The sequence below is a fragment of the Symphodus melops genome (genome assembly GCF_947650265.1).
Source record: "Symphodus melops genome assembly, chromosome: 2".
In the NCBI taxonomy this organism is placed as follows: domain Eukaryota; kingdom Metazoa; phylum Chordata; class Actinopteri; order Labriformes; family Labridae; genus Symphodus; species Symphodus melops.
The window spans coordinates 17,698,279-17,708,310 of NC_136692.1; the positions used below are offsets into that span (position 1 = coordinate 17,698,279).

The 10,032-nt window shown below is 39.3% G+C and overlaps 1 protein-coding gene across 1 annotated transcript; it reads right to left on the minus strand.

Moving 5' to 3' along the window:
- Nucleotides 1–3,986: 3,986 nt before the first annotated feature.
- acta1a (actin alpha 1, skeletal muscle a) lies at nucleotides 3,987–7,385 on the minus strand. Its single transcript, XM_079338301.1, has 6 exons — nucleotides 7,223–7,385; nucleotides 6,451–6,775; nucleotides 5,960–6,121; nucleotides 5,624–5,815; nucleotides 5,321–5,502; nucleotides 3,987–4,372 (listed from the first exon to the last, which is right to left on the minus strand). The coding sequence occupies exons 1-6, from the start codon at nucleotides 7,349–7,351 to the stop codon at nucleotides 4,229–4,231; spliced, it is 1,134 nt and encodes a 377-aa protein (XP_079194427.1). The 5' UTR covers nucleotides 7,352–7,385; the 3' UTR covers nucleotides 3,987–4,228.
- Nucleotides 7,386–10,032: the final 2,647 nt, after the last annotated feature.

The following is a 10,032-nucleotide window of genomic DNA, read 5'->3' on the forward strand; positions in this document are numbered from 1 at the left end:
TTCAGAGAATACACCCCACCTTTCACGTTTCCTGTATTAAGCCAGTACGCACCAGCACACTCATCCCACCCGCCAACCCTCCTCCTCCCCAGCTCATTGATGGAGAAGAAGTCTATGCTGTCAAGAAACTCCTCAAGGCTCGACGGCGGGGAAGAGGAATTCAATATTTGGTGGACTGGGAGGGCTACGGCCCTGAGGAAAGGTCGTGGGTTTCGGCTAAGGACATCTACAACCCCGCCCTCATCAGGGAGTTTCATCGTCTGCACCCAGAACAGCCCAGTAGGACACCTGGAGATGTCCATGGGGGGGGGGGGGGGGGGGGGGGGTGGTATTGCCATGGATTCTGCTGGAGCTTCCTTCTCCTGATACCCCGCCTTCCTGCATTCACTCCTCTGCTCACTGTCCATTCTGCACCTGCCAGCCTTCCCCCCTGTTCTTGGTCTCCGCCCATTTCCTGTGCCATCTCAGCCAATCATCTGTCAGCCTCCTGGATCCTGCCGCAGCTGTTGCTCATCTGCTCATTACTATATATATATATATATGTATATATATATATATATATATATGTATATATACTGCCGGGGCGGCAGTAGCTCAGTCTGTAGGGACTTGGGTTGGGAACCGGAGGGTCGCCGGCTCTAGTCCCGGCACGGACCAAGTCCGGAAACTGGTCTGGTAACTGGAGAGGTGCCAGTCCATTTCCTGAGCACTGCCGAGGTGCCCCTGAGCAAGGCACCGAACCCCAAAACTGCTCTGGAGCGCTCGCTGTGGGCAGCCCCCTCACTCTGAGACCTCTCCATTAATGCATGTCACTAGAACCCTGTTTGTGCATGAGTGTGTATCTCGGCCTATGTGTGTGTTAGACAGAGTGTAAACCGAATTTCCCCTCGTGGGATTAATAAAGTGTAAATTATTATATATATATATATATATATATATATATATATATATATATATATATATATATATATAAAGCTTGGTCAATCTCCCCTCTTATTTGTCAGATCGTTGCTGTCTGCAGAGCCTCCAGCCAGTTCAATATTATATATATATCTCCCCGTATGACTTGGGACTGGTTTTCTTGATTTTTCTTGATTTTTCTTGTGTTTTTTTTTGTTAATGGACCTATGGTACTCTGCCTGAAAGATTAAGTAAAGTTTCAGTTTTTTTGCCTTACTCCTGCCTCTGCTCGTTTATTCTGCAATTGGGTCTTCTCTGAACCGTAACATGTGGGCTCAGCATACAGTCTGTCATAAAAGAAAAAGCTGATTATTTTAACATTATACTGTAAGCCTTGATTATTAAATTATCCTTCATTAAAACATACTGCTGGTTAAAAAAAAGGGGGTAAATCCCTTTTTGAAGTCTATTTTTAAATTTTTCTATTTTTACATGAGTACATGTACATGAGTAAATGTTTTTGTTTTTTTTAATTAACAGCACTTTTACTTGAGTATAATATTTTACTATTTACGGATACTAACTCTCTTGTAAATCGTGATAATGTTTAGTTTGGCATTGTTTTGGAGGTTTATGGGCTTCATTAATGTCATAGGATCGGGTTTCACTCATTTGTCTAGATTCAGAGAAGTGAAGTATTGTTTCAACTGAAAATCCTCCCACCGGCTTGTCTGTCATTAGAAGTGGATGCTTGCTTACAAAGAGGAAAATACAAGATATTTTGACATGTCGTTTCAAAATAAAAGCAACCTCAAACATGGAAAATAAGCAACATTCAACTTATTTTTATTTGAAGTTAACAATAAATTATCTGATGTAGAATTTCAAAAGCATCAATTGGATAAATTACCTTATCATCTTTCTGCAGTGCTTAAAAAGGCTTGCTATCCCCCAATTTACACATTCAGAGAGGTACAAGGCAAGGCTGCCCTCTATCGCCTCTGCTATTTGTACTGGCTCTAGAGCCACTTGCTGAGGCAATCAGGATGAACAAGGACATATGGCCTAGCTATTGCAAACAGACAACATAAGATCATCCTCTGTGGATGACGTCTTGGTCACTTTGACTAAGCCTGAGGTATCTATTTCTTCTCTTACAGAGACCAATATTTTTAGTACCTTTTCAAGCTACAAAATACATTTCAGCAAATCTGAATTGATGCCTTTAGGTTGTCTTGAACAGAAACCTCATACTTCATCTCCTTTCTCTTTCAATTGGTCCCCAAAGGGCTTTGTCTACTTCAGAATACATATAACCCCCACTTCTGACCACATGTATAAAACAACTTTTACACCTCTCACACATCAGAATGGATTTAGAGAGATGGAATAACCTCCCAATCACCTGGTTAGGTTGTATTGCACTTTTTAAAATGAACATCCAATTATGCTCCCCCTTAAAGCCATCAAGCACCCAAATAGCTGGTTTAGCTCCTTTGGGCTCAGAAGAAGCCACACATTAAAATAGTTACACTATCTCTATCATCATTAGAGGGAGCACAATAAACCTACATCTCTTTGGCTTGATATAGAAAGTCTAATGTCCAAATACCCCTTAAAAATATTATTTGGTAAGGGTGTTTGAAGTCTTTTCGTGCTAATCCAATTAGAATTTGCACCATTAAGGTATGTCAAGCTGTCAGAAAATTAGAGGTCAGGTCTCGGGTAACCTGTCTTTACTTCATTATATGGCAAAACTGATTTTCTATCTGGAATAATGGACAGAAACTTTCGTGTCTGGGAAAACAAAGGGATTACTAATTTGCACCAGTTACTTAAAAAAAAAAAAAATCTACCTTAATGTCTTCCAGTCAACTATCTGATCAATACTGTATGGTATTTTTACATCCCTGCAACCTTGCAGAGTTGTAAGTGACAACCAAAAAGGACAAGGCCAAAGAATAGTTGTAAGCAAAAGAAAACGTTTATTTTAACAAACAAATAAACTCATCAAAACAGGACCTAACTAGTCTCCTACTAATGTTACAAAAACCTAAAAAAAGCATCCTTCTCTGAACATACTTAAGACAAGAAAATACAGGTGTGGCACAAACCACTCTTATGAATTCCCACTCTCCCTGATTTTAATCCCTGATTTCCACTGCACTATCTCTCGATTAAAAGCCATAAAAAGCCTCAAATTAAATCTTAAAAAAATAGAAAATGTTCAAAATAAAAATGTTAACCACGGACCTGTTAAAACTATTCATGAAAAAATGTTGACCACATTTTCAAAATTTTGAACAGGTCTGCGGTCAACATTTTTTCATGAAAATTTTAAAAAGGTCCATACTAAAAAATGTTTCATTCAATTTCAAAATTTTAATGAAAACATGTTGAGCGTGGACCTGAATTAAAATTTCATGAAAAAATATACACTGCGGTCCTGTTGAATATTTTCATGAAAAAAATATTGACTGTGGACCACTTCAAAATTTTCATGAAAAAATGTTGACCATGGACCAATTCAAAATTTCCTTGAAAATGGACCTGTCAAATATTTTTTATAAAAAAAATGTTGACCGCGAACTGTTAAAAATGTTCTTGAAAAAATGTTGAGCATGGACCTTAATAAAGATTTTATGAAAACATTTATACTGCGGTTCTGTCAAATATTTTCATGAAAAAATATTGACTGTGGACCACTTCAATATTTTCATGAATAAATGTTGACCGCAGACCTGTTTAAAAATTTCATGGACAAATGTTGACCGTGGACCTGTTCAAAATGTTGACCGCGGCCCTATCGAATATTTACATGAAAAAATGTTGTCTGTGGAAATGTTGTCCAAAATATTTATTAAAAAGATGACTTTCATGAATAAGATGGGTCCTAATTGTTCAGGAAAAAACAAAGACCGCGGACCTGTTTTTTTATGAAGTGTCAAATATTTCCTTCAACATTTCTTTATTGTCAGTCTAAAAAAACTGTTTTTCACTTATACTTTGCCTAGGCCCTGATTACTTCTTTCTTGAATTTATATCTGATACCCATGTAGTAAATGATAAATGGAAAACAGACAGTGTTTTTACTTGAAAATAAAAGGATTTTATTTTTTTCCATTCACCTTTTTTTGGTCTTTGGGAGTGTGTTGTACCTCAAAGCCAACACTTACTTCACTCAATCACACACCAGACAACATTCACATTCAAAAAAATCCCATGCATAACAGAAGGAATAAATAACATATGTACAGGTAAGGCGATGATCTGAGTATCAGAGGCAGCGGCGTCTTGTAGATCCTGAAGCAGTTTTTGGATCTTGTGTTTAGAAGCACTTGCGGTGGACGATGCTGGGACCGGCCTCATCGTACTCCTGTTTGCTGATCCACATCTGTTGGAAGGTAGAGAGAGAGGCCAGAATGGAGCCGCCAATCCAGACGGAGTATTTACGCTCAGGAGGGGCAATGATCTGCAAAAGAGAAGGAAATCATTTATGTCATTGTCTGATAGTAATCATAACAAAAAGAGTAGTGATATCGATGCCTCTGAGTCACTAGCTTATAATTATAATTATTATAATAATTATAGTTATAATTTGTTCATTTTAAACTGAATATTGTTGACTTTTGAACTGTCAGATCTAACATGCATTAGTTTTACGTCTGAAAGGATACTTTTTCCATAATGTCTGACATTTAATAAAGAAAACGGTTGTTGAAATTAATACATTGTTGTTTTTGTTTTGGGTAAACCTGGTTATTTGCTCCTTTCTCAACACTCTATGACTATAACTATGCAGACATCCCTGTTTATACTGCAGAAGTTTTGTTATATTCTATTGTATTATTTTCCTTAATTACTGAGCGTGATTTTAAACAACTTCTACTCCAGAAATATACTTTTGGTAAGTTCAGTTTGTTGACTATTGTTTAAGTCAATCAATTAATTTCACTTTAACTTACAATGAGCATTTTTCACTAAATTCTGACTTTAAATCAACAAGTGTTTAACATCCTAAAAAATCTCTGTTGCAGCACTCAGTTGAAAGTGACACAATGTTATTTTGGGTTAGTTTGTGGTCATCTTATTCCACATAATATGGTCAAAAGTACGTGACCATCTCTGTAATATAAATGGTATTAGTTGATAGTTTGTAAAGAGCTTTATTGGCCTTCACAAAGCCCTTAAATTTGAACTTGATGGCCAACTTAAAAGCAGACCTCAGTTCAGAAGCTCCTTAATGCTCTTATGGCTGACAGGCAACAGAGTGCGGTTTAAAGTCTTCTCTTAAGAGTGAAGGCTAAATATATTATTTGCAGCTTTTCTTATATTTTTGTCCTATTGTGTCTGTACTATTTATAAACTCTCCTCTAACCCTCACAAATACACTCACAAGTTATTTAAGTGTTTGCCTTACCTTGATTTTCATTGTGCTGGGAGCAAGAGCTGTGATCTCTTTCTGCATGCGGTCAGCAATACCAGGGTACATGGTGGTGCCACCAGACAGCACATTATTGGCATACAGGTCCTTACGGATGTCAATGTCGCACTTCATAATGCTGTTGTAGGCTGTTTCATGGATACCAGCGGACTCCATACCTGATCAGGAGAAGGACAGATAGCTTTAGCTTATATGGAATGAGATTTTTGTTACGTTATTAAACCTTTCAGCGAGTTTACCCCACAAAATAAGTAGAAATCTGAAGAAATCAGTTTTTACCGATAAAGGAGGGCTGGAACAGGGTCTCAGGGCAGCGGAAACGCTCATTTCCAATAGTGATGACCTGACCATCGGGCAGCTCGTAGCTCTTCTCCAGGGAAGAGGAGGAGGCAGCTGTGGCCATTTCATTCTCAAAGTCCAGAGCCACGTAGCACAGCTTCTCCTTGATGTCACGCACAATCTCACGTTCAGCTGGAAACAGAGAGAAAAATCAGACTGTGCCCAAAATAATGGGGAAATTCAAGTGGAAGGTAACACAAATGAGCTTTTGTTCAGGATTTTACATTTTTTTGCACTATTTTTTAAAACATAAAGTGAAACTGCTCGATTTTTTACCAGTTGTGACGAAGGAGTAGCCACGCTCTGTAAGGATCTTCATGAGGTAGTCAGTCAGATCTCGACCAGCCAGGTCCAGACGCATGATGGCGTGAGGCAGGGCGTAGCCCTCATAGATAGGCACATTGTGGGTCACACCATCACCAGAGTCCAGAACAATACCTGAGAACAGAAACAGGAGCGTTATATCTGAGCTTTAAGGCAGGCAATACTCTAATTGACCACTTTTTCCTCCATTTCTGTCCTAGTGACTAGATGTTGATAATATACTACACATAATATTTATCATGATATTGTTTATTATCTGCATGGAAAAGAAGCTGAATTGTCCTCATTAGATTCTTTAAAGATGAAAAATCTCCCAAAATGGACAATGTGAATAAACTGTGTCTCTACATTAAAGATGTATATGGTCCACATGTTGAAATGTAACAGTTTAAATTGTAATTCTTGCAGACATTGAAGATTGTTTGCATCAGTGACAGACTCACCAGTGGTACGACCAGAGGCATACAGGGACAGCACGGCCTGAATGGCAACATACATGGCAGGGACGTTGAAGGTCTCAAACATGATCTGAGTCATCTTCTCCCTGTTGGCTTTTGGGTTGAGTGGGGCCTCTGTCAGCAGGGTAGGGTGCTCCTCTGGGGCCACGCGCAGCTCGTTGTAGAAGGTGTGGTGCCAGATCTTCTCCATATCATCCCAGTTGGTGATGATGCCGTGTTCAATGGGGTACTTCAAAGTCAGGATGCCCCTCTTGCTCTGAGCCTCGTCACCCACATAGGAATCCTTCTGACCCATACCGACCATCACACCCTGAGGGGAGGAGAAGGAGCAGTTTAGAATTTGAAGTCCATTTAACTCAAGTTTCAGAGTTCTATAACCAAAATATTTTCAACTAGTCTGCCAACATCAGGGTGACACATTTGAATGCAACTAAAACTTATTATAGCCAAGCTGTTTCAGCTGCTTTGCGTAGTCTGATACTTAAATGACAGTTTGGTCAAGAGGGACCTTTTCTGATAGAAACCAGTGAGATGTAATCTTTCAGTGGTAAATAATCTGAAGTCTGTTGAATAAATTGCCAATTTCCGCCTGCTTAATTAAGATAAAAAGCTGAAAACATTAACAAAAAAGTGGCTGATCAGCTTTTTGATCGTTTCCAGTCAGAAACAGGGAAAAAAAGTTGGACGTTCAGATGCTGTGTGCTTTCACAGAGTGATTCTGTAGGAAAACACAGTCTGACATAGTTTTATGGTATACCTGGTGCCGGGGGCGGCCAACAATGGAGGGGAACACGGCCCTTGGAGCATCGTCTCCAGCGAAACCAGCCTTGACCAGGCCAGAGCCATTGTCACACACGAGGGCAGTGGTCTCTTCGTCGTCACACATGTCTGCAGGTTATTCAGAAAAAGTGGAGTCAGAGGTGACGAACTGCAAAGCAAAAACAAAGAATCTTCTGAAGCAGTCATTTGTCTGAAATTGGGTTTTGGGCATTGGGCATTTAACCAACCCAAGTTAAATAAATTAATTAAGGACAAAAAAAAACATAATAACCTTTTTTTAGTGTAACAATACCTTATCTGGTAACTTTGGACTGCATACACAACATGCAATTTCTCAATGATTTGTCACTGATCCTTTACCTTTCCTTATTATTGGTAACACACATCTCGATAGTTTCAATTGTTCAATATTCTTTAAGCAATGGAAAGTGGAAAATAATTTTGATTTTTAAAAAAGGCTTCTTCGACTTCTGAGAAGATATTTTTAAGAGGGATTCTTGTTTTACAAAGTTCAAAAGAATATTTTAAAACTTTTTTTTTATCAATAACGGACCCTCATTAAAATGGTAAATTCTGGTGTTACAGAAATTGGGATTTTCCTGTCAATTCCTTGAAATGTCCAAATATCCGAAAACACCTAAATGCAGCAGGTCTGGCTGGCTCGTGGGACTTTTCTCATTGCCTGTCAAAGCAACAGTAGCTTTAGTGAAAGGTGACCAGAGAGCCAAAAGTACCCAGACCAAGACTGTTCACCGCCAACTTTCATTGATTCCTCTTCAATCCAGATTATTCCCAATCAGTTTCACACTCCTAAATGTCCACACGAGACTCCATTAATTAAACAGCTCTCTCCATCCACCCTGCCCATCTACATTCCCCACCAAAGTCGCTTACCTCTGCTTGTCTACGGCTGTCAGTGAGAGGATCTTTACCCGCTGCTGGTTCCAGCTGAAAGGAGGTGACAGGCAGCGACCACCGGGGTCTTGATATACCCCTCTTTCCCCTCCGGACCAGCAGGGGAGGTTTTTTTTCGTCGCTCCAGAGAACCGTATGGAATGTCCGAGTACTCGACCAGAATTCGACCGGCCGCTCGTCCATACATGGTTGCGCGGGAGGGTGGCCATCAAGAATCCACACGGAGGCTCGCGCGCCGGGCAGACCATATATGGAGAGGTAGCCCCCGCGAGGCCGTCGTGGAGCTCTCGAGCCCGTGTATGGCGCGAGATCAGACCAACGCACCGACCGCTAAACGTCGGGTGTGTGGAGTAGTAGCATTAGTAGTAACCTACAACTTCACACACCCATTCAAAAGTGTTACAGTGTTTATTTAATAATAATACATTTTATTTGTAACGCACCTTACATTTAAAAGAAAATCTCAAGGTGCTACAAGTAGGCCTACCATAAAACCATTTAATTTATTATTAACTCTTAAATACAAATGTTTGATTTATTTTTAGGTTGTGTTGTTCTTAGCTTTTATCTATTTCAGCCTATCGTCTTTGTTCATTTTAGCCTGTTTTACTTAGCCTATATAATCACTTACGCCTTTCAAAGGCCAATCGGTGTAAAAAGTACAACTATCTACCTAAATCTGTTTTTATTTAACAATAAATAACAATGCCCTTCAGCATCTTCATTGCATTAAGGTTGCAATTGTTGTGCCTATTACATGTTATTTGTATCCAAAGGCCTGTTAGTTTTCAGTTTAAGAGGTGTTTGTGTTAGCTTGTCCTTCTGTAAAGTGTATTAGATAAACATGCTTGTCTCTATTTTAAAAGCAATGCAAAACTGGAGTCAATTTTATTGTATGTGCCACATACTTGCTGTATAAAACTAATTTGTGAAACCATAGTTTGTTTACAGAATTTGAAGCCACTAACATAATTGTAATTGAAATAAAGTAACAGAAAGAAAGAATGCAATATAATGACTAGCCCTTTCACTCCTTTTTAAACTAAAGTGCAGTAACTATAGCTCAGCCATTATCATGTCTTTGTACATTCATATTGATTTTGCTGCCGTGTAATATTGTTGTCCCAGGCTGCCAGCTGTGCTGTGTTTCTGAGTTGCAGAAACACAGCACAGCGGGAGCTTCACATACACACAGTCAGGCATGCACACACAATTTGCAAAATGCTTTCAGTTATTAACATGGTATAGTTGATCAGAAATTGTGCCTGAGTTAACCGAGTTGTTCTTTTCTGCAGAGACTGCACTTTTAGGATTCTTCAGTCCTAACATCCTTTTAACTCTAAAATCAGACTTTTATCTGTGATTGACTTCGGACTGTAAAAATATTGATATTGAGCTATAACATGCAGGAAGATTTTTGTGTTATACCTTTAGATTTTCTTTGAATCTTAAACACATCAGCAGCTGAGCAACATTGAGGCTTCAGTTTCAAGAACAAGGGTCAGGACCTCCAGCACATTAGACAGCTGCAGCCTGAGGACTTAGACAGGATTCCTCTGGAGAAACACTGAGCCAACAGACCCAGCCGGCTGTGTTTATCCAGCTGTTCACTGAGGTGTGGAGATTGACAGAGCTGCAGATCAGAGTGGCTAAGTAGGTTTAAAATGGAATATGACCAGACGAAAACTATTGCGGGAGGCTGGAGTTATCAATCTGCAAAGGGAATTTGAAAACAAAAGTATTTGGGGACAAATGTCTTCCCTTTTACAGACTCAACATTTCCTCCTCAGCACAGATAATATTTTATTAAACATGCCTTCTGGATTTTTTTTTACCATGCTAAAACCAACAAACTATGCTATGTGATCTCGT

Bases quoted from the DNA above. Each gene is read 5' to 3' on its own strand.
- acta1a (XM_079338301.1), bottom strand. From the start codon at position 7,351: ATGTGTGACGACGAAGAGACCACTGCCCTCGTGTGTGACAATGGCTCT. The intron at 6,122-6,450 runs GTGAGTCTGTCA...TTCTGTTCTCAG, and splicing joins TGCCTCTGGTCGTACCACTG to GTATTGTTCTGGACTCTGGT. The intron at 5,816-5,959 runs GTAAAAAATCGA...CTCTGTTTCCAG, and splicing joins CTACTCCTTCGTCACAACTG to CTGAACGTGAGATTGTGCGT.